General features: G+C 41.7%; 1 protein-coding gene across 2 annotated transcripts in view; it reads right to left on the bottom strand.

Moving 5' to 3' along the window:
- Positions 1 to 14138, bottom strand: part of VSTM4 (V-set and transmembrane domain containing 4) — a 31857-nt gene extending 17719 nt beyond the window's left edge. The window contains exons 1-5 of one of the 2 annotated variants that reach the window (XM_041461645.1): positions 14025 to 14138; positions 8412 to 8810; positions 4697 to 4765; positions 3811 to 3918; positions 1273 to 1306 (exon numbers count right to left, since the gene is read on the bottom strand). In XM_041461645.1, the coding sequence (XP_041317579.1) occupies positions 1273 to 1306; positions 3811 to 3918; positions 4697 to 4765; positions 8412 to 8810; positions 14025 to 14079 (665 nt within the window). In that variant the 5' untranslated portion in view covers positions 14080 to 14138. Of the gene's footprint in view, positions 1 to 1272; positions 1307 to 3810; positions 3919 to 4696; positions 4766 to 8411; positions 8811 to 12332; positions 12395 to 14024 lie in introns of those variants that run through there. The other variant, XM_041461646.1, reaches the window with a different exon arrangement.
- Between the last annotated feature and the right edge of the window lie 10997 nt (positions 14139 to 25135).

Genomic DNA, 25135 nt, shown 5'->3' with positions numbered 1-25135 from the left:
TTCTCCCTAAGTTCGGTGTTTGCAGCAGTATCACTGCTATATCATCTATTCCCAGAGAGCCAGGGTTGGTAGTGTGTGTTTTTATCTGACTGCCATACTCCATTGTTTGAGTTGGGTCTCATTTTTCTTCTCTTTTTATGTTCCCTACCAATATACTTTGATTTCCTCCCCCTCCTCATTCTTTTTTTGTTTGTCTTTTGTAATTCAAATTCTGTCCCAGCAGTTAATAAAGAAGGGGGAAAGCGAAAACATCCAGGAAAAAATGAAAACTGCTGAGCTGTCTCTAAATATTTGGGTGGTCCAATGGCTGGTCAAGGTCACAGAACAAAGATCTGTCCATAAATAACGTGAAAGTTTTGATTTGTACTGGCCTCTCCTGAACCCTGTGCTGCTTTGTTTTGATTTCACTTCCATCTGAGTGCCAGTTAGACTGAATACCACAATAATCCCATGAGAATGCACTAAAAATCACACTGTTGGAGGATCTTGGGTGTGCTATACTTGACATTGAATCCCATAGTGCCTAAAGAGACTATGAGAAACAGTATGTGATACCAAGAGGTATTGGATTTAAGCTGCAAGGCTAGAAACACATGGTTTCTGTCACTGAAAACTGGGACACAGCTGTGTTTCTGTGTTGTTATGAGACATCTCTCTTTCATCTTTTTTGTTTGTAAAATGTTTGTCATATATTGTTACTGCAGCTCCAGCCCAATATACATATCAGGAAAATCATACAATGGAAATCAGTTTTATAGCCACATCATAAAAAACTTTTGGCAGCTGCTGGTATTTAAAAGGACAGTGATTAACACTGCAGCAGAAGAATTCTTCCCGTCACTTGGAGTCTTCAGCTGGGAACAGACTGTGGGTCTTGAAAATCTGCTTTTGAACCCCACTCCATCCCTGGGTGTGGGAATCCCTGGGTAACATTGTGATTTGGTCTGTGTGCAGGGACAGTTTAAGTCATTACCATCCCATGAGGTATTGGGGAGCCCTAGAAACCCACACAGAGTGAAAGTAGGCTTCTTCAGAAAGCAATTCAGAGCATCAAGGAGAGACATGTCACTGGAACACCTGCAGGACCTACAGCTAGCCCAGGCAGATTCTCCCTTTTCATGCACAGCAGGCACACTCAGGAGTCAGGGATCTGCAAATCTGTATGTTCCCATAAGCATTTTGAAAACATTACTCCTATGATTCAGCACACACAGCAAAACAAATCCAGAACTGGTACCTCGGTTTAGAGCAAAGAGATATGTAATCTCCTACCTGTTCTGGGGGCATTTCACCAGGTAATGCTTCACTGTTAAAGAAAAGAAAAAAAGAAAGAAAATGTGGCTTCACACCAACACAGTTTATGAGTTTCAAATGAGCACTGCAGACAGACCTGTGTTGTTGAAAGGGTGGAGTTGCCAGGTTGTTACACTGGGAGAGCTAATGACAGTCACCATACATCATTGTATTGTGCTTTAAAATGCAGTCTGACTTGAAGACATAGGGGAGAGGGGGAATGTATTAAACAACACCAAAAATTTGCTGTGGAAATGCTGGGCAACACACATTCCAGTGGTCAGCCCAGCCAAAAGACAGCTTGCTAAGGAAAAACACAGCAGGCCAGTAATTTTACTTTGAAGACTTTTATTTCCCTTGTGGTGCCTGTATTTATTTCCAGAAGCCTGAAATAAACCATTCACCCACAGGAGCCACGGCTCTTCCTAATGTAAGTCAGATTGTGGCCACAGGCACAAAGGGATCCCTTCTGGGATCAGATCAGAGGTCCAGTCCAGCCACCGTCCTGTCTCTGACAGCTGTGTGTGTGAGGTGTGTAAATCCTTCTTCATATTCCTTTGAGTCAGTAGTCCTGAGCAAGGGCAGCTGCCCCCACTGCAGCCTTTTAGGAGCCAGGGTTATTAAGATGCTTTTTTGTGGCTTTGTGGCTTCTATGCCTCTCTTAAAGGACAGACTCTGGCTCTTCTGATCAGCCTACTGCCAATTTATATCTCAAAAGGATGAGAGAGTGCATCCCTGGGTCATGATGTGAAGTAGAATGCAACACAGACATACCCCTCCCTTCTCATTCCCTATTCTTTAAAGGACCACGAAAAGCAGACACCAGGGCACGCACATGACCCTGCCCCTCTCTACAGGAAGTTTTCATATCTGGACTTAGCTAAATTCTCCCATTCTAAGGGAGCTATACAGCTCCCAGGAGGTGCATTTTGGTCCTAAGGAAATGGGTGCTGAGAGCACCAGGAGCTGGGACTAACAGAGCGACGATGTTTAAGTCAGTCAAGGCAGTGCTTCCATCTACCTGTCAGACCTTTTTTAAATGTATAGAACAGTAGGCCCAATCCTCCAGGAGTGAGGGAATGCTCATGTACAGTGCTGACACGTTTTTGAGCATGCAAATATTCAGATATCTGGGTAGCAAAGATAGGTTTTAGCAGCTCAGAAGAACCTACTTTTTCTCTTTTGTAAATCCTTATTCTATATTGTATATTATTTCAATATTTAGCTGGTGTTGGTTCAATGTAAATAGACCTTTTCATTTAAGCTGCTTGTATGCTCACAGCAGTAAATTGACAAAACAAAGCAAATTCTAACCCAATGTCTGCTCAAGAAAAACTGGGATACATCAGTCTAGTGCTTGTGGCTTCAGGGTGACTCACCATGACCAACATACTTAAGCGTGGGTATTCCCTTGGCATAAAACCTTTGTCATCACTTAACAGGGTAAGAAGAATAACATCGATCTTGTTCCTTCCTCTTGGCAAGCAGAGTTGTTGGGTTCAGTTAGAATCAGAGTTACCCCGCTGAGTGCACTACCAGGAAGATGGAGCCACAGTCTGAAATGTGTTTGTGGTCAGGCAAGGGCTTCTCTATACATCTATTTATGGCTTACATGTCTTCTCACTTGTGTATCTGAGTCACTCATTCCTTTGTGGGACCGCTGTAGGCTGCAGAGGCAGCAAAGTCATGATTCTGTCCTGTCATTAACAAAGCAACTCACTAACCAGACTCCTCCTGAAAGCTTCTGTTCAGAGGTGGTCCTTACACCTCCTCTGACGTGGTGGCTGCTAAGTGTGCTAGTATCTCATCTTACAGCTTGTGTGAGGTCTCCAAATAAGCCACTTTCAAACTGAAATGAAAGTAGAGCCCGCACTGGTTACTCCACAGATCTGAAATAGCACTTCTGTTTACAACAAAACTGCTTTGATGCAGCCTCTTTGAGAAACCCTCTCTGAGACCAAGGATGACACAGTAACCCTTGATCTTGAAATATTATTATGAAAAGACAGATTTGAATGTTGAAATGATGCTTTAGTTTCAGAAAATACTGCAAGGGAGATAGTGCTAATAAAACCCCTCAAATTCCCAAGAATATTGACAGCTACTCAAGAGAGGAGAATAAAATAGAACAGAGTTAAGATTGCTTTGAAACCCCTCTACATTTCTGGAGAAACGTGACTCATGCAAAATTTTAGCTTCTGGTCAGAAAGCAACTTAATCATTCAGCACTTGGTCTCCTGTGAAAGAAGTTCCAACTACTTCCAACTTATGTTTGTGCAAAGGTAGAAGATTTTTGAAAAGTCCAAAGCAAATTTAGTTTTATTTACTCCCTATTTAAAGGGAAGAAAATGCCTATGTTTTAATTTGGCTGGCGGAATTTTTCTCTTCCTACCAATTTTAATTAAAATTACAGTCAAGGCAAGGAAATATTTATTTTTCCTGCTTTCTCTGCATTCTCTTTTCCACTCCCCTTTTTGGCAAAGGCTTTGCAGTGATCAAGAATGGCATTTCACTCACCTGTGGATCTCCTCTTGTTCAGAAGGGACTGGCAGAGAATGACAAGTGTGAAAAGGAGGACACTGATGATTCCTATGGAACACACGAACACTGCGTACACGTAGAGATCTGAAACCCAAACACATGATGGTCAGCGCGGCAGCTGATGCTTCTTGATGATGGGACAGGAAAAAAGGTACAAGATCTAAACAGACTCTGGTCCCATAGATTTAGGGTAACAGATCAGAAGTAGTTTAACCCTCTTGAAACTTTCCTATAGTATCCTGCTCAGTTTGAAATTTGGTTTAAGTCTGCATAAATGCAAATAGGCATAACTGCACTTATGAGTTGTGACTTTCAGGAGCAAACAAAAGAATAGTTTGGGGATTTTTTGAGCAAAAACTCAAAACCCAAAAGGACTTCAGTTGGGTTATTTCCCAGCTCAAACAGCTGTAATTTTTTTTTTTGTAATAAAACAATAAAACAAACACAAACAATGAAACAAGAAAAGTGGCAGTGGGGAGAGTGCTGAGTGGCTGAGGAAGAAGGAAGAAAGCCTACAATTGCTTCTGCTGGCAGCACTGGCTTGAAATTTCTGCATGATTATTTTTTTCTTTTTCAAAATACAGCCTTAGTCTCCCCTCATGGCTTTTTTTCAGGTGTTGTAACATATTTCCAGTGGTTATTTTCCCATTGGCCATAACAGATATACAAGAAACTGAAGCTGGACTCTTCCATTCTCTTTTGTCCAGTACCTCCTGTACTTTGTGGGATGATTTCTCAGGCAAGGCTGAGTTTGCACAGGAACTAGCAAAGTTGGTCCGGGTTTGGGGCACTTTAGTTATCCTGTTCATTGGACTAAACTAACATAATGTATAAACACAGGAACAGTCATATGTATCTTCACCTTCAAAAAACTTCCAAGCTTCATGATTTTTCTTGAAAGTGGGACGATCAGAAGATCTTGATGAAATCACTGAAAAAAACAAACAAGACACGACAAAAATTGAAAAATTTGTGACATAAAAAGTTTTAACTTCTTGAAGTAAATGTATTCTGCCTTAGACTTCAGTGTCCCAAGATCTTGCTTTGTCTAATTGTCTTCTAATGAAACAGTTCAGAATTGTCACAGAATTGTCCTCTCTGTTTCAGGAGGATGGATGACTGCCAATATCATAACAGCTGTACATCCCAAAACCAGAATCCAAATGCTCTGACTGCTGAAAAGTTGTTCAAAACCCTCTCTGCTCTCCTCAGCCAGATTGTTTATGCATGCTGATATTTTTTATGATATCAGATTAGACAACATCACTTAGGCCAATTCTGTGGTATTTCTTTCTCTAGCAATCACTGCAATGAAATGGGAGTCTGGTAATGTCCTCCAGATTGCCAGTGAGGTCTGAAACTCCAAGAGAGCTTCATGTGGCAAATCATTAGAGAACAAGTATTTTATTGGCAAGGGAGTTTATTAAGGAGTGCCCTGCATGTATGTGAAGGGTGAGGCTAGATCAATGGTTATACAACTGTCAGGACTAGTGAAATCTAATGGGAAGCTCGTCCTGAATATTGTAACAAATTACTCATCTGTTACATGAAAGCATCACATATGTAGATTTTTGGCAAATATTTCAGGATAACTTCCCTGAGAAAAGGGCTTTTTTTCATTTTGGGAAAAAAATAATCTTGCATTCTTGTATCTTGAAACACTGTTACTATTAGAAAATGCCACATGTAACCAATATTTAAGAAGTCAGACTTTCTTCTATGGGAAATTCTGATAAATAAGCTTCCCAACAAGACAGACTGTTGTGATCATCTACTTGTTTTTGTTGTCCATGCCAGCAGGATTATAGTTGGACCGCCTAATTTTCTATGTTTGTCCTCCTACAAGTAGTCTCTTCTCTTGAATTGCAAACCATTTGGAACATGTCTTGCTCTTCCTAAGAGATGTGCAGTATCATGAGGGATTGCCTAACTGTAAATGATGGTTTTGGGGTGCTGAATACTGTTCTGAGAAGAATACTGATTATTTTGATTTTTCGGATAGGAAGGGAGTAGAAGAACCATTTTTATGATTTTTTTTTTTTTTTGTCTCTGATAAACTAGGTTTTTTGTGTATTCCCTGCTATAATTGACTTGGTTTTAGGCTGACATTGATGACGCAAGCCCAGGAAGAGATGCCTTTAATGAGAATATGGGGGAAGGAGAAAAGGTTGACCTTATCTTAGAAGACATTGTGTGGCTGAATTAGGAGGCACTTCTTGGCAACACTGGCACATGGATTTCTCTTTGTTTTACTAACAGATTTAACAATAGCCTTCTTATAAATGCTATCTGATGTCTTGTATTCACAACACTGAAATGGGCAAACTGCAACAGTTCAAATTTCAGGTGGACGTTCTGAAAACACTACAGAGTTGCTGTAGTTGACACAGGTGCAGGAATAGAAAACTGTAAGGATTCCATCTCCACAACAAGGCTTCTTTTCCAAGGAAATGTATTTTGCCCCTAAAGTAGAAACCAGATATGTAACTAAAATTTACAGGTCATCACTACATGGTAAGGAATTGTAGCCTGTAACTCAATTGTTTTTCTGTAAGTCCAATATGTGTATTTCTACAAATTTATGTGTTGTTACAAAATGTATTTGCAACTTATTAATGACCTATACAAATTTGCACAAGCAAACTTGATAGCAAATAACAAAATTTGAATATAAATTAATAGCAGTAGATTCTACAGATCCAGCTGTCAACTTGCTTCAAGAGCGAGTTACATTTTGAAGAAGTAGAATTATCCTTTTCTTTACCCCCTGGAAATCTGCATCTTGCACAATAATCTCTTCTTTCTGTGTGAATACATCTTTTTAAAAAAGGGACTGTTCTATTTCTGCCTCTTCTTGATGTGCAAAGTTTTAAGAAATTTGTCTGGGGCTTTAGCATAATGACACTATTTTGAATTTGGGCATAACTGCAGATGCATTACTGGAACAAAATGTTAGGCAACACAGCAACTGTGATGTGGTGGAACACTGCTACCTTATTTGATAAAGCACAAGCAGTACAACTTAAGTATCCAAATGCTTCAGGCAATTTGTATTGCTCCTTTTGCTGTATCCTGGGTCTAACTGTAATATAAGTAAATCCCTTTGCAATAAAAAGTGTAACTGATCATAATATAAAATACAAAATGTGTTTGGAATAACATTTCCTTGAAAAGCCCAAGTGTTACTGTTGGGAAAACTGGAAACTTTATCAGTACTTGGAAAAGAGCTACCTTCCCTCTCAAGCACAGCAAGTACTGTACACTCAGGGTGCATTAGGCAAATGCTAGCAAAGGTGGTCCTTTGCTTCCAGTCAAGAGGCTTTAAGTGGTAAAACAGTTGCTATGACATTTAAAGATATGCAACATTTCAGATATCTTTTGGTATCTTCAATCTAGATTTAGAGTTAGAATAAACACGGTTTTAAGGGGCCAGGATGGTTGTGGTGTTTGCCTCAGATCCCCACAGGGTGTCAAAAACTCTCTACAGGCTGGCCAGCCTTCCTCCCTTGTCTCAGGTTTCCTGCTCTGCTTTGGGTGGAGAGCAGCAATACAGCTGAGCAGACAGTGTGAAAATGATGAAGGCATGAGGTCATAAATCCCTGATTATATATTCATAACTCATACTAGAAATCTGGGTAGAAATATTATTTAAGGACTGGACTGAAAAATTATGGATTTCTTTTCAATAATTCCATTGATCTGAGCTCCATAGTCTAGCTATGAAAAGTAATGAGAGGTTTCAGTATTATAATTAGCAATAGCCTGAGAAGCTATGAAAGACGTGGAGTATCCCTTTGTGAGGAGGAGTATGACAGGTGGGTGACAATATTTTATACTGCTTTTTCTTCTGTTGCCATTTACTTGGAAAATGTCATTCTGTCTCCAAGAACTCCTGACAAATCCGTATGTTTCTACTACAGGCATTTAGGATGTTACATCATAAAGTGAATGAGGAAACACTCGACACTGCTTTGTGGCATTATCTTTAAAGCTGTCCCTGTGAGATACCAATTTTTCTGTTTATAGAGACAGAAGCAGGGGGGTAGTTTGCCAGCTAATACTGATGGCACAGCTGCTAAACAAAACCACCCCTTCAAAGGAATCTGTTCTCAAAATCCAACTTCACCCATCTCTGAAAGTGTGGATGTGGCAACTTAAGATTTGAGCTAATCCATCCCAAAGGGAAGGCTTGTTTTCAGTTTGGTTCACATCTGCCACTTGTTGTGGTCATTTTATCCAAAGTTCAATACCAGCAAGCTGGCCATTGTTTTTCTAGCTCTGCTTTCTGGCTGCAAGTGGTATAAACAATAGTATTGAAGTGATAGTAAAAGTGCTACTTACCAACTGCTGCTAGGCTAGAACTAAGACCAAGGGAAACACTAAGAGAGGGGCAAAACGTAAGCTGAGTATTAGGTTTTCTTCTCCTATCCACAGATTACACTCAAAAATAATCTAAGTAAAATCTGAAATAATACATCAAAAATAATCTAAATTCAAATGTCTTATGGGTGAATTTACAAGAAAAATAAGGGATCACAGGACAAGAAGTTATAGACTTGAAATCAGTAATCTCTCACCTCTTATTTCAGTAGCTGCTGTACCATTTGACCATGCTGTCCACTTATTTCTGTGTTTGCCAATTTCCTGTACTTTGCATATATAATGTCCTTGATCTGTTTGCTGGAGGCTTAAAATAAGAAATTTGTACATAGTTCCACGTTTCTCTTTAAGAAGATGAAGTCTTTGCTTGTGAAAATGATGAGTATAATTTCCATAATACTGGACAGAGCCAAACTTTGTCATTTTGATCATCAGGTGCTCCTGGGCAGGTGATGCAGCGAAGACCCACCGCACAGCCAGCAGATTGTCTGTCTTCCTCTTTTGAGAAATGTGGCAGTAAAGGGTAGCATTATCCCCCTCGGAGTATTGCACTGTTGGTCCAGGAGAGACTGTCACATTTAAAGCCTCACAAACATCTGTAAGGAAAGAAAAGTTGGTGAGAATCCTTCACACTGGCACAACAGCACCATACTCTGTCCCAGCAAGCAAGCCCACAGCAGGTAAACGGATGGCATCTGTTTAGTGTGCAGTAATTTAGTGACCTTGTAGAACCTGACATCTGCCTCTCTGTGAATGTTAAGGATGGCATGAGGCCCTCCTTCAGCGAGCCTGCCCCAGCATTTTTTCTTTCACTGATCAATAACCTAGAGCTGACATGGAGACCTTGCTACTGTCACAGGACCAACTTCACGTAATGTTTTATCAGTCTTTTAACAGCTTTGGAAACTGCTCTGTGACCAGCTCTTCTGACAGCTTGCATCTTTCTCAGGAATTCCAGGCTAAATGGTTTCAATAACCAGTTTATGCTCATTTGTTCCTGTGCCAGCTTTAAGCTTAAAATAGTGTTTTCTTCTCTAGAGCTTACTTCCTGACTCCATATACAAAGCAATTATCTAGCCTCAGCCTTTGGTTTGTTGAGCTAAAGAAGACAAGCCCTGTTAGTCTCCTCTAAAAAATAGTGTCTTCCCTATTCATCCTAACAGCCCTTCTCTGCCTTGGTTACAGTTTAAATTTTGATTGTAATTAATTTATTTTTTTAATATAATTGACTGCAGTTACAGGCAGTGTCTGGAAAGTTGTCCAATATCCTGTGGAATACTCACAGTACTTCTCAGATTTGACTGGCGCAGTTACAGGCAGTGTCTGGAAAGTTGTCCAATATCCTGTGGAATACTCACAGTACTCAGATTTGATATACCTTGCCTGTTATATCCCAGAATTATCTTGTCCTTGTTCACTTTCATACGTGATTTTATGTCAGGTGACAAATAAATAGCATACTTGGGTGCTTTCCCTTCTTTGCCATTTGTGGTTCAGTCACCAGTGTATCAAAGAAATTCTTACTAATCCCCAAGTATGTGACTTTGCTGTACTAACTTCTCCTCTACTTCTGTTACCCCATCCTCAATTTTTCCTATGTGCTGTCCTCTTCTCATGCTGATTTAATAAGGTCATCATTTCAATGTGCATGCTTCTGTCTACTTCTTTTGGACATCATCTGTGCAGACGTTCATACTGCTTCAAAACATCATACTGCTCCTTAGATTATCACTGGAAGACCACTGAACTCTCTGTATCGTACAGTTCCCCATGTCCTCTGTTTTAAGTAATGTTCTCCTTGTCATCATCAAATGGTCATCTCAAACCCGGGTTAAATTCATCAGACTAGTTTTTTTGACTACAAATTCAAGTTAATCTGAAAGTATTTTCATGACAAAATATGACATGAGGTCATATCGGGACAAATTATTATTTCATTGTTCCATTAATTTCTGATTCTTGTCGTTAATGTTCTTCATCCTAAACCACCACTCAGACAAGTTCTTTGTCTCTCTGCTTTACATCTAAGAATAGGTGAAGGCAGAAAAAAGTGTCCATAGCTGTTAAAAAGAGAGCAGTTTCCCTTTCCTGACCTAAGGGATTTATACTGGACTGATTTTCTGAGGCATGGGAATCAACACTCATTTTATTTCCTTCCTGATGCACGTTAAGAAAGTCTTGATTAGTCCTATCAGAAAGTGATCTATTTCTGACCAATGCTCTGTTGTGGCAATGTGTTCCCTAAATGCCTTGTGATGTGTAATCTACTGGTCTGAGGGCATCCACCACAGAGAGAGCCATATTCCAGCAGTGAGCAAGCACTCCCTGCAATGCACTCCGCAAAGCATGAAATGTCCTCTAAACTGTGAACTTCCTGTTATGTGAATACTGTACTGTACTCAAATACTAATGAGAATTGCAACTCTGGGAAAATGATTTTTTTCATTTCTGGACACTTTTCTAGCACATCAGCAAGGAACATTTTAACAAAGGGGATGAGTGTCTTGGCAACAACTATTGTCTGACATCAGCTCCTGAAACACAAACATATATTTATCTTCAAAATAAGCAAGTAAAGTATTTCCATTCCATTTCTGAAATAGTTTTGGAGACAGAGACACTGGTTTTACAGTCCCAGTGAAGCAGTGAAATGAAGTGGTGAATTATATCACCTTACATAGAGTAAATCCACTAAATTAATGTTGCATTGCAACTGTTTGAGAGGAATTCTGAAAAATAATTATTTTGTGCCACTTCTATCAAACTCTTTACTGAATGGCATGTTTATTCCAAGTAGACATTTTTTTTTGTTATGAAGGAGAAAATATTTTGTACAAAGAACTGTTTGGGTTTTTTAAAAAAATTATTGGAGAAACTACAGCTAAGCATGGATGAGGTTACTGGTAAAATTATTCATGCATTATGTTTGTGTCTGCAATTCACGTAAATGCCAAAGAGGTTATTTTGGATTGTAGAAGCATAAAGGTAGAACAGGATGTTGAAATTTAAAATTAAGGCTGAATCCCACCAAAAGCTTTCCAGGCACGAAACTTCAGTTATTATTCTCTGGACTTACCAGCCTTGGTGCTTTACTAGCAGAAAGGAAGCCAGTAAATGGCTGTCTCTGCTATCAAAAAAAAGATTAAATTTGAAGGTCGTATGCTTAGTAAATAAGGAATAATTTTGAGATTTTGAACACTTTTTGGTGTCCTCAAATGTACTTCAGCAATAAATGTTTAATAAATCATTTATAAAAGTATAGTTTGGGTAAATGAAAAACACAGACCGTTCCTCTACTGAAATTATGAACATGTCATGAAAACTAAAGAAAAACAATTATGTCATTTTCCTGACATGTGAATTTCTTTTTTGAAAAAGCTGGCTAGGAGTAATTGTGAAATACAGTCCCAAAATAAAAGGCAAAAATAAAGAGAAATCATTGCTTAATTCCAAACTAGGCAGAACACAGTGCCAAGAAATACCCAAGAGAAAATGCAGAGGAAGTCAGATATGGTGATGATGGATGCCTCTGTGAGAAGATAAAGCAGCATTGTACATGGAGACTCTGATCCCTTTCTAGATGTTTAGACTCATACAAACATTGGTATTTAATACCTAATGCTTCTGCTTTTCCTTTGGGGACATGCCTTTTTATAGGGACATATCAAGTTTTGCATCCTTCATGTTTCTGATCAGTGGGAACCTATCTCCTTATCTTCCTTCTGTGGCTCCCACTGGTGCTGCTGCACAAGTGGGGAGAATTTTGGAAATCTCATGCTGCCTTTATCATGGTATCAGCTCATGTAGAACAGGGTCAGGTGATGCTTTATATAAAGCAGAGAAACAGTGTCCATTTGACTTTATCCTCCTACTGCAGTTGGGGGAGGAACAGTGAATTTTGTGGAAAGCAAAACCCTCATTCAAGATTCTCAGACACTAGTGGACATGTTCCTCCTGTCTTTAGCAGGCACTGGTCAGCCCCAACATGAGTTTTACCCTTGTAATGGGCTCCTTCCAAGAGCAGGAAACTTCACAACTTAAGAGCAGGCTTGTGTGCCAACATAGCACTGAATTTCTAGACTTCAGATTGCTGTTTCAAGTGTGGCATCACTGTTTACCTTCTTCTGCCTTCCCAGTATAGTACGATGTAGCCATTCAGGTGGAGCTCACCACAAGAGTTTCAGTCTTGCTTCTGCTTGGACAGGGAAATTATTTATAGAATGGGGAGGAGAGAGAGTCAGAGACTTGCTGATTTCTTTGCAGTGTGTTTAACCATCAAACTTCTCCTCTTTTTGCAATGAGCTGGCTTAGTTGCTCCCATCCCACCATTTTAGCTATTTTCTTCTCTGGTATGTTCCACCAGCATGTCTCAGCACCCTGTGGGGACCCAGGAAAGGTGACTGCTGCCTAAGCTCTGTTTTAAAAAAAATCCCACTTTGAAAATAATCCACTTCTGCTTACCCCAGTTCAAGTCCAAGAACTAGCTAGATTTGGACTTTGCTGTCTGCCATATTACACAGCAAAACACTTTAACAGCACTGTGAGGAGTACCAAACTATATTCTAGCACCCAGAAACTTGTTTATGCCAGGGCCACTCCTCTCTGTCTGCGCTGGAACAGTGCCAGAGGATTTACAGTGGCCAGTGGGTCCTTACATGTGGTGTAAATTTCAGCATGGCTGTAGTTTTGGGGGAGAACCCCAGTTACTTCAGCTGAGATAGGAGTGGAGCTGTTCCTGCACACAGCTGCTCACAATCCAGGTTTAGTGCTGTATACAGGCCTCTCTTTCTTTCTCCATGGGGCAGAATCTACAGAATCTGCAGCAGAATTCTGCCATGGGCAGAATCTACAACCCAGCCTCCAGTGGTGCAAGGACAGACAGCTGGGGGACTGGAGGTGGTTACCTTCTGATCTCAGCTTTGCATGACCAGAAGCATATGGGATGGCTTTTATCTGTGCTGTAGTTTGTTCAGTGAAGCTATGCTACTGTCAAAGCCTGCTTTCGTTTGATTTCTTTACAATTAAAAAGAGCAGATGAGCCAAGGAGAAGCAAAGCTCTTTCTTTAAATGAAAATAATTAGGAGCTGGCTAGCAAGAGCACCAAAAAACAACCAGCAGTTTTCAGTTGAACAGATCTGTCAGCAAGTTTCACAGGTCAGAAGCTCCCCCTCAGAGAAAACTTCTGCATTGACTAAAGATGGACTTGAACCAAACCTCTGCCTCCACCACCTCCTGCCCTTCTGCAGTGCAGTTCAAATTCAAGTCTTCCATTAGCCTTGAACGAGCAAGGCTTCCCCACCCCTCTAGGCTCACTGCACCTGGAAGTTCAGACCCAGACTCTGTGTCTGTTCTGCAGCTTCAGGACACACAACGCTGTCCAATATACTTTTGTTTCTAGAGGCATGAAGGGTCTGAAAGGGAGAGCGCTTTTCCCAAGTGACCTACAGGCTCCATTCCCCCTGATGCCAACAGGATCAGGGCACCTGTAGAAAAAACAACGCCGAATCTCCCTTTGCTTCGGCTTTGCCCGGCACAGAAGCCGGCCCATTTCCAGGAACTTGCATGGAGAGGGCTTTCTTTCCTGAACAGGATCCGATGTCTGCGAAGAAGCGCGGCTGCCGGGAGCCCGGGGAAGCGGCAGCGTGCCGGGGTAGGGCCGGGCGGGCGGAGGGCTCCGCGGCCGGGGACCCCCGCTCCCGCCGCCGCCCGAGCGGCGCTGCCGCCGCCCCGCCCGCTGCGGGGAGCCGAGCGGGGCTGCCCGAGGCGGGGCCGGGTCCCGCCGGGCCGAGGAGAGGGGTCTGGGCGCTTACCTGGGGCCGAGGCCGTGGCCAGCAGGGCGGCCAGCGCCGTAGCCAGGAGGCGCATGGCCCGCGGGGCGCCGGCTCCCGTCCCGTCCCCCTCTGCCGAGCTGCCTCCCTCCTCTCCTCCCCAGCCTCTCGCCTCCTCCCCGCCCGGTCCTCCCTTCTCCCCTTGCTTTTCATCTCCTCCCCTTTCTCCTCCTTTTTTTTTTTTTTTTTTTTTCTTCTTCTTTTTTTTTCCCCCCCCCGTTTTCTTCCTTCCCTCCCAACTCCTCTGCGCTTCCCAGCGTCCTGCCCCCCTTCAAGTCTCCGCTTTTTCTCGCCCCCTTTCCCTGTGGTTTCTGTCCACACCGTGCCTGTAGTGCGGCATTAGGGCTAGACAGGGATGCTCCATCTCTGGCCTCCGCAATGCTCTCTGCACACACACCCCTTGCCCAAAGGACACGGGTCTGTGTCGAGGAAGAATGAGGAAATCCCTCCCTCCCTAAGTACAGAAAACCTCTGTACGAGCAGGTGAGGCATAAACAGCTGGAGGCTGTGGGGTAGACTGCTGGGATGAGGAAGGCTGTATTAGGTGTCCTCTCCATTTTCCTAGGAGCGTTGGCAATTTTGCAGGCCCTCATGCCCATTCCACTCGTCCCATTCCATAACTGGAGCAGGACCACCACTCCCTGGCACTTCTGTTTAACATTATCTCCCATTCCCCGGGTTCAGGTGGTGGCAGCCTGGGGACAAGGAGGTCTGGCAGGCAGGAGTAGCCCATCAGCAGGCATGGGAATGGACACTGCAAGCCTTTAGGACGCCTGTGCCAGGACATTGGATACTGTGCTCTGGTGTTTGCCCCCTGCTGTAACAGCACCTACCAACCACTGACAATCAACCTCTCCAAAACCATCCTGAATTAACTGATATAGTAGCTTAAGGTGCAATTGCCCTAAGGTTAATGTCCTTGTTTTCACAAATGGTACTACAGTGCTAGGCCAGAACAGACAAGGGAAGCTGGCACCTTGCAGTCCATTCCTGCCTCTCCCCTGTGCTGCTTTTGAAGTGTTTATCACTTGGAAGCCTGCAAATCTCCCCAGATATGGATTTAATACTTCTGCCAGCAAGTACGATGGGTTATATATTCAGGTTGCATGAAGTATGGATGATACAAGCACATCGGCATTCCTGCTTCCCTGGATAGGGCAATTAGTTTGGATTTAGCTGCTCCACCCCTCTCCTAGTAATCGCTTAGACAGGATAATACATGTCTGCTTTTAAGCAACACAGATAATTTAGCGTGTGCTAAATCTGATCCTTGTGAGATTGAAAACTGCCTTTAAAATCATGTAATTTGTTTCCTCTAGGGAGAGACTTTGGTGTCCATACAGCAAACACTTCTCACAAGAGAGTGACAGGTCTGGATTATGCACAAAGCAACCATCAGACCTGAGGAAGCAGAAGCAGTTTTTAAAATTTATACTGCCTGAGGAGGTAATTAAAATTTGTAGATTCAAATCTACTCTTTTAACACAGCAAAGGGAAATCCTATCAAAGAGATAAGCTAATTCAAAAACAAACAGACAAATTCACCAGAAATATTCAACAGCAATTATGTAGTTTGATGGTCCTGATGGAAACTCCTTTTCAGGATGTCCTTGGACTCTTAATAGAGAGGAAACCAGGGATGACTGATTTTGCATACCCTTCCAAAGCATCTACTTCTTGCTGTTGCTTCAGAGAAGATATTAGGCTGGATGGACATCTTAAACCTTCTCATATAATTCTGCTAGGCTGTTCATGCCTCACTTCATGTCTCTCGTAAATTACTTCAGCCTACTAATCTTTAAATGGTGTGTACAAAATACTGGTGTAAAGACAGCAATAAGGACTGCCTAAGGTCTCACATGTGTGGCTGGGCCCTACAGAGCTGAAAGATGCACTGCGAAAGTCAGTATCAATTTTTGTTTTTTGTCAACAATCCCCATTCCTGTTGGAACCAACAGTTCCTTTAATTGCATCAAGAACCCTAACAAGCTTTGGGACAGAACTAGATCATTTAACAGGGAAGAAGGTTTTACATAATGTATTTGCCTATGATAGAAGAGAGAAGAGGAGTCAAAGACACATCTGGACTTCTGAAATCTCTCGTGTCGGACAGTTTATGAAATCTCTTTTGTCTGACAGTTTACTGAAAACATAATCTTTCTGTTTTTAGCATGTGATCTCTGTACTTTTGATGGTTCCCTTTGTGTTGTGGGTTCTGTATTTTGTGTAGAATCACTTTTAATGCTCCATCTTGAAAGTTCTTCAACAACATAAAAACATAAAAAGTTATTCTTACTCTTAAAGAGATATTTATTCTAAAGTTACAAAGGTACTTTTACCTTTACCTAGGTAGTCTAGGCTGAAAGTCTTTCTTACTTGCCATAGCATAAATGAGCTCAGGTGATGATGCCCTTTTAGGTTTTTTTTGCTGAGGGAGAGCTTTTCTTTGCATAGCTAGAGCAGGACCCATAGATCTACGTACACGTCTCTCTCTTGCAATCTCTAAATTGTACTGCCAGCAGCACCCATCAGGTGACCCAGCACCTAACACACCTGAGGAAATCTACATAATGCCAATCCCTTAGGATATACTCATGGGCCAGACAGCGCTAGTCAGGCTAGTGAGCTGTGGGCAAACATGAACTTTGACCTCTCGTCTTCCCAGGTTTGATGCTGATTTGTTGGATGACTTTTTACAAATTGGTTCTCACTTCTGGGCTGCAGGTGGGTGAGATGCAACCTTCCTTTGTCCCCCTGTTGGAAGGGTTTGCTATTGGAACTGAGACAACCAGGAAAGGTGACAGTTGTAGGATTTGACTTTGCTGTTAAAATCTTACCTCCCTTCCATCCATTTGTTGCTGCTGAGATGTTTCTGCTTATGTAAAGTGTTTTCTCAAGATTTTTGATGTCTCTTACCTGATGCCATCACAGTTTACCCATGCACCAAAAATCCCAAAGGCCAAATGAACAAGCAGTACAATTCCCTTTTTCTCCCCCAGGCTGGGTGCGCAGCTCTCTCTGTAAGACAGTGCACCTCCCTTTGCAGCTCTGGAAGTGTGCTGACGCACGCGAGTGGAGCCTCTGACCCGCAGGATATGGCTTTCTCAGCTCTGGCAGCACGTATGTGGCCTCGTTTCCTGCTGAATGGGTCTGCTCTGAGAAGAAAAGTGCCTAATCAGCACTCCAGTGCAGCTGACACAGCACAGACTGACTGTTTGCAGAGCCTGGAGCCCCTCTCTCCCTGGGGCAGTGTTATTGAAATATCAGGTTTAGTCGCTCGGGGTGAGATCTGCTGTGCAAATCCCCTTTGCCTCTCTGCAAAGTCACACCTGTCAGGAGAGGTAACCACAGCCTCTTGGCTTTTGCTGTCCTGTCCTCCCTCTCTGGCTGTTCTTAACCTGCCTTCTTTCTTTAAAAGGTCTTACTTGCATTCCCAAATCTGTCTCCAGAATGTGCTGCAGGATTCCTGTGAGCAGGATTGTGCCTTGCCCTTACAGTAGTGTTGCATCGTGACAGAGGGACACAGTGACATCCACTGCAACTCACACTGGGCTGCTTTGGCTGGGCTCTAGCATGGAAAAAAGGCTTTCTCAGGGCTGCAGCTCTCACCATGTGTTGCTGGGCTGGGGTGGGCTGTTCAGGAGAGCTATACTTGTTCTGAGGGATGTATGGGAGTTTGCTCCCCACCTGCAACCATAAACTGTCTCTCTGAACTTTTCATCTTTCACCTGGCCATCATCTTTCAGGGCAAGGCAACTACAGCTCATCACCCTTCCACACCTCATGCAGGCAGCATGCAAAGGTGCTCTCTGCCTGTCTGGAGCCTGCCTTCAGAGACATGAGTTATGGACAGGTCTTTTTCAGAGTCCAGCAGTTGGAAGCTCCCATGGCCCAAGGATTCCTAATTAAAAATGAATGTTCAGTGATTAAAGACCGATAAAATCCAAACTGATTCAATGTTGCCAAGCATGGGAGGGTATTTGGATCTGTATCCAAATTTTCCTATTCCTTTAATGGGCCAAGTTACTGTAGCGATCCAGAACTTCTGAACAACGTGGTTCTGCCCATGTTATTCTATGGCTATTTTGTGGACCAACTTGTGAAAAATGATGTTTTGTGAACCCAGCTCCTTGTCAACAGAAAAACCACTATGTAAGAGCTTCCAAATTGTAGGCATCATGCCTTTTATGTCTCTGAACACCGTGCAAAGTTTACACAGTGTTTGGGGCTTTGATCATATTTTTCTTGTGGCCATTTATTTCTGACTGATTGGAATATATCTAAATAGGTAGTGTGATGTTATTAACTGCAGATTTCCTTTCCCCCCACGTGTAAAGTGTCCTTCCTCCATTCACTTTTCCTTTTTTCTTTCAGGGTTATGAATGAATGATACTGATGTATCTGGGGAGAGTCTGAGATTTTGTGGCTTTTGTGCAGCCACTTTCATGGAGAGGTGAAATCCTTACTATGATGCTGTAATATATTTTTCATTTTCTCTTTCTTCAAATAAGAGCACATTTTGTTTTGGTACAGGAAACTTGCTTTTGTTATTATTTTTATGATTATGTTTGGGACTGCATGAAAGCACAGGGGATTTATATTTTTCTTAGCTTTTTCTTCAAGTTTGATCATTCCAATTTTCAGGGCACTGCTAATCCTGAGAAAAAATGAGACCTGTGGGTGTTTTGCAAGAGTGTTTAGAGACTCTGTCATATGTACTTCCTGCATAGTCAGGTGTGTGCAAGAGTTGAAGAGTCTTACTGTGATTGTTGTGTACAAAGACACAGTTCCAGCTTCATGGAGTTTTATATAACAGTGTCAACTTCATACAGTGGTAGGTGGCAGTGTAATTTGGGAACTATTAAAAAGTCCATTGATGCTCCAGTTCTATTCTCCAAAAATATTAAAATGTCAGTTTTAGGTGGCCTTATTTCTGGCAGTCGGTGAGCAAATGTCATGTTAAGATAGATTTCAAAGGCTTTTCAGTGCATTGGTATTTTCTGGCCATGCATTGTCCTTAGGCACCTGTCCCAGTTAAGACATTACTGACAGGACTTCAGGCTAGCCCCTGTGAGCCTGCTGATCCCCCTCTGCTCAGCTCAGAGAGGGCGCAGACTCCAGAACCACACAGTCAGTGAGAGTTGTCCTGACAATGCACTGTGCTGTCACCTGTTCTGCCTTGCCTTTCTCCCCAAATAAGTATTGCAGACAGGTTTGAGGAAGCACAAGTCTCTCTGAAAGACCACAGGATATGGTTTATCTGTGAAGTCTCATGCTTCATGGAATTCAGCCTGTGCTTTCCCCACAACCTGTGTTGGCACCATATTTTATATGGACTTTGTGTCCATAATCTGTCTCTCTCTCTTGCCATTTTCTAAGGGACTGACTGATGTAAGAATGACTCTACTGAGACAAAGCAGTGATCCTTCTGGTTCAGTGCCCTTTTTCTGACTGTGGCTGGAATAAACAAATACTTAAGGGCACAGCAAACACACATTATTGTGTTCCCAGGAGACTTTTCCAGCTTTGTATGGTTTGCAGCATGTGCTGTCTCAGCAAGATGTGTCTCAGAGCCTCAGTGATCAGACCCAACCACTCAATGTTCTCTTCTGTCATTTAGTTCTGGGCTGAGGAGACAAAGTTTTTCCAGTCCATCCCCCCTCTCTGGACGGGGTGGAGGTGTGGCTCTCATGGTGCCAGACCTGGTTTCTGATGGAATAAAGTGTGATGGGAGGGAGAACATTTTAAGGTGAAGCTGGTCATGAAACAATCACTGTACTCAAATAGGGATGGTCAAAGAGCTGCTACATGGCTCTTGGCAAGTCACACTACAAAACCAGTGAAATGAAGTCAGAAGGTGTAGTGTACTTGTCTCAGATTTGTTAGTTTATGCTTGGATTTATTGTCTTAAGTTTTCAAACATCTCTTCAACAAGTTTTCCAAAGTAGCACATTTAGCCTTGATGTATCTTAAGAATAAATGCTTCCACATAAATTCTTTTGACTTACCTGCTTCTGTTCAGAAACCAGAAATACTACAAGAAATGCATCCCTTCTCCTTTCCTGGTATTTCTGATCTGCCCTTACCCAGTGATCTGGATTAAGAAAAATTGAAGTAGTGTCCAAGCAGAGAATTGAATGGTTGTGGAATGCAAGATTTGGGTGAAGGTGAATTAAAGGGAAGAATGTTGGACTAAATGAGATCTAAGGAGCTCTTCTAGCCTTGGGGTTTGTTTTTTTTTGAGACTGCTTTACACTTTCTGTATGTTGTCTCCTTTAGTAGAAATACTGAATTCTTGAACACACAACAGAAAAAAACATTTAAGGTCTTCACATCCCAAGGAATAACAACATTTTGTATTTGACCTACTTTGTCCTTCTTGGACATAGATAGACTCTTGCCCTCTGTTCTCCATTTTCTACCATGTCCACCAAGAGTTTCTTCTGTTTCTGCTTTTCTTAAGGATAATAAATCCTTGACCAAATTTCTTATTTGGATAATAAATTGTGACTCTGTGACTCTGAGTTTTGAGTTTTTTAAAACATTCCAAGCTGAAAACAAAATACCCACGCACATACTCACAGCACAGTTTGTTGTCAGAAAAGCAGGGAATCCTTCCCTAACCTCAGGAATGTCCCTGGAAGATGTGCTGCACTTTTGCTGTGTTGTCAGGAGTGGTGTCGCTACACTTCGGCGGCTGCTAATTTTAAAACAGATTTTTTAAACTTAAAAACAGAAGTAAAAGCCTACTGTTTCTTAAGGAATTCTTCCAGTAAAAATCTTTATCAGAGATAGTTTAATCAGGGAACTTCAGTCAAATTTTGTGTGCTATATAGGTTTGAGTACTTTGAGGTCGAACTTTGACCTCTAAGCTCCAGGAGGACTTATGAATGAGAAAAGTGGTTGTGTTTCCTGCTGAGCAGTGAAATAATGGAAAAGTATTTATCCAAACATCCAGTAGGTCTGTGAACTGCTCAAAAGTTACCTCACTTGTGTTTCTAAGATGATCTCTCTGAAGAATTTTTGACCCAGATTTGAATAAACAAAATATTTGTTTCATGTCCTTCAAATACTGGGTATTTTAGGATAGAATGTCTTTCATGTTGTAGACGAGGACATATGTTCCTCAGTACTGCATCTAAGTGGAAAATAGGCATATGCTGTAGCACATTAAAGGGCATCTCTTTCATGTAGCTGTCAGGTACTGAATATTGTGTTCTTCATCTTCTTTCCTTTAAAGGTAAAAATAAGGAGCAAAAGAAATATGTTATCTGGTCTTTTTCAAAGTACAGAAGTTCAGGTGCCACTTGTTAAAAGATTCTTTGCAGAGAAAGAAGCCAATTTCACATGCTGCACATACCATAAGTTTGGATGCATCCCTTAACCAAAAATAGATATTTTTCCTAGCATTGTTGTGGCCACATGGAAGAGATGTAGAGATGTCATATCATCAAATCAGCTTGTATTTCATCTGTCTGAGAAGTTGTTCCAAATAAGCTCTCAAATATGCACTACCTATTAAAAAAAAGACTCTGATTTTTTTTCCTGCATTCCTCTCCTTACATGAGAAGGCAATAGACAAAGTTTGTCTCCTAAATCAGGAAGAAGATACTGCTTCAACAGCAGGCCTTCGAAAGGCACCAAATTATTTGCAGTGTTTGATGGAAGAGAAGAGCTCCTGACCCATTCAAAACTAGTGATTTTGATGTGGTGAAGTAGCAGCCAGATCCCTTTTGACTATGTCTGGTCTGATTTTCTGGCTCCATGGCTACATGGAACAATAGTCTGTGCAGGGCAGCTGGGACGTGGGCAGAATTACAAGTGAGCATCCGTCAAATTCCTCTGCACAACACTAAGAGGGCTTTTCCTCTGCACTTCCTAAATGACAGAAAACCTGTGTGAATGATTCTCTGTGGCTTGGGATAGGCAGCTTTGAACTCAAGATTGTACCCTGGAAAAACAAAAAATTATTTTTGTCACCCATGAAGGTATTAAAAGTGTACTGTGTTGATGTTAAGTCAGATATTGGCAAAGCTCTGGTGGTGGGTTGATTGGTTTTTTTGTTTTAAAGAGAATACTAATATTTGTACAGTTTGAAAAAACAATTCTCTTTGTGGAGAGCCTATGCATAGACTATTTCTATTCTGATGGTTAAAGTCTGTCAAAAGTTATTAATAATAGCAGTAGAAGCTTCTGATGGGAATTGTTGATGAGGAGAGCCAGTAAGCAGCGGCTGAGTTGCTTTTCATGAGTTTGTGGGATTAGATCTAGAAAAACAGTGCAGTTTCTTGGACCTACAATTCTATCAAAATGTATCCACAGCAGACATTGAGCAAAGGCTTCCACCTGGGGAGTGACTGTTGAAGGGTGTTCCACACCTGAGGCTGACTTCTCCAGGCTACAAGGTTTGTGTATGCCTGAGTGGCTGTGGAGAGACACAAATGGGAAGGAGGAGAGCTCACCTCCTTCTCTGGGACTCACAACAGACATCGTGCTGATCTTTAAGGGAAATCTGTGTTGAATCTAGGAAACCTCTAAAGTTAAATCAGATGGGTGAGTGAGAGCATCTAAATTCTGCTTGACTGGCAAATAAGGTATGTTGTACCTTGTAGTGTCTTGTTGAATGTCTGCTGCTGATTCTGCTCTTGAAGTCTGATTTATTTATTTTTGTTATTCAGACTCCTCAGTGCACAGGTAGTCAACACTCTGAAAAGCTAGCCAGTGAATGACCACAGTGCTAAATGGCCACAATATGAGCCACAGCACAGGCAAGTAATTTTCCAAAAAGGAGTGTATTTGAACATTGGTCTGAAGACAAAAAAAAAGATTATAGGGAAAAAAAGGAAGCAGGATGCTCTCTTTTAAAAGTAATAGCACACAATACAGGCTCCAAAATGTTCCATAATTGTTTGTGGTATAGCCTCAGAGTAAGGAAGTACTATCATGAAAAAGAAGTAATTTGAGTGAAGCTGGAGATCATAACATTCCACTCACCCGTTGAAATGCCTACTGTCAAAACACGGGTTTCCCATAATACCCAGAGACTTTCTCTGCTTCTTTTGATCTGTTGGCCTGTAACAAATATACTTTCCTTCTCTGACACTGAACTTAGGAAAGTAAACAAAATCAAAACCATATTTAAAGCACTGACTCACAGAAAACATTATGCTCACATATGTATGTCACAGGCCTATGTTATATTAGTCATTATAATTAGATTAATACACACATCTGCTTTACAATGAAATGTGAGTAATGTGTCACTAATTATTATCATCTGTAGTTCTTTCTAGTGATGATATTTCCATTTTTAAAGGCTGCACAATCTCTGGAGTAATAAAATGTGCAAAAGCAAGTTTTAAGTTTAAATTTAAAAATTATAATACCCTGAGTTGTACTTTGATTTTGCTCATATCAGTATTTGTCATCAGGGACAGGCTGGCTTTCCATGAACTGTCTCTTTTACCCCTTTCAGTAACCAGAACAAATGTTCAACAACTGGACTGATATTTCTTCCCTGCCTTCCCAGACCAATGTGTCTAAGCTTGCCTTCTCTTTACAAGAGTAGCTTTCCTGGGAGCCTGTGAGTTGGAGCAATTGTGTCCTTTCAGCACTGCTCAGCCCACTTTGATAGCATCCCAATTTCCCAAAAGTGTCACTAAAGACTTTTTTAGTTGTTTTGGTCACTCCTTCTCTAATGAGTGCATTGTCTTGACCAGACTCAGAATGTTAAGATCAGCTATAAGATTTTTCTTCTTCACTACATCTTGGAAGACACAATATTACTGAGCAGCCCACAGCTGCAGCCAAATCATGTTTTGTAGCCATGATGTCCAGACATCTCCAGAAGCAGCAGTGTTGGTGTTGTCATCATTGAACTTGCCAGTCTCATCATGAGTTACAGCTCTAATACAATTTTAAACTCTGGGCATGGTTTTGGCTTGTGTGCCGTTCATGTGCTGTTGTTTTGTACTCTACCATGAGCAGGTCCTGTCTTTGTATCTTTACTTATGGTGTATTTGCATGCTATCATGGCCACAGTATCAGAGCAGCCTGCTCTCTGTAAGCTTCAGTTAAGTCTGGGTGACTTCCTTTGCTTGTCAGATTCCAGACGTTTTGCCAGAGTTTATTTCTGAGTCTTTCATGATCCTCTCTTTGGCTTCTCTGTGCATGTGTGTCTTCACGCCTGTGATGAACTCTGCTTTTATCAGGGTAAGTCAACTACCATGCTCCCCTAATCCCCTTCCTCCCCACTCCAGAAAAAAAAAAATGTTCATCTTTCAAGTCTTAGATCTGTTGCAGACTCCTCTAATACTTTCCATTCCCCCTGCATTAAAAGTCTTGCTCCATTTTTGCACAGAATGCAGTCCTCCTTAAGGATCTGCAATCCATTTTCATTGTGAGACTCTTGGCTGTCTTAATTGAAAACTAATAAAACTTGAAGTGACTGAGAACCAACTTTTATCAGAAATAAACTGACTTTCTGCCCAATATCCTTCTGACAGCATTCACTGTAGCTGTAGAAGCTGTGCATGTCTTCTCTGAGGGTTTTTTTTTTTCACTACTAGGGAGTTTACCCACTCCACTATTCATTCCTGCAGAACAGTTTGATTCTCCCTGATACTGTACTTTGTCCTGAGCTAAGGCCAAGTCTGAGAGCCTGACAGGCTGTAAATGATATCTGAATGTGTCAGCATTGTTCTGCATGGAGCACCATCGACCTGAGCATTTCCTTCTACACGTCTCATACAGCAGTTTTTAAAGGCACAGCTGCACACATGCTGTGAGCACATTTTCCCCAGGACATTTACCTTTCCACCCCTCACTTTTATGCCCTGCAAAGGCATTGTGGAGGAAGAAAATTAAAAGACCTTAATGCAGCCTGCAGCCCAGGGCTGTGAATTCATCTCAGCTGCTTGCAGAGTGTTAATGGACACCACGCAGGCCAAAAAGGCACAGAGGGAATCTGTCCCAATAGTTTTTAAGGCTTCACTTCTGTTGGTAATGTCACCTTTGAGAGCTAATGAAACAGTTTTCAGATGTGGGTCTGGTCTCTGCTAATGCTTATGATTGTGAGCATACAAATAGTATTG

Source organism: Pyrgilauda ruficollis, unplaced genomic scaffold (genome assembly GCF_017590135.1).
Source record: "Pyrgilauda ruficollis isolate IOZ18807 unplaced genomic scaffold, ASM1759013v1 scaffold15, whole genome shotgun sequence".
Taxonomy (NCBI): domain Eukaryota; kingdom Metazoa; phylum Chordata; class Aves; order Passeriformes; family Passeridae; genus Pyrgilauda; species Pyrgilauda ruficollis.
This window is presented reverse-complemented; position numbering and strand designations above follow the sequence as displayed.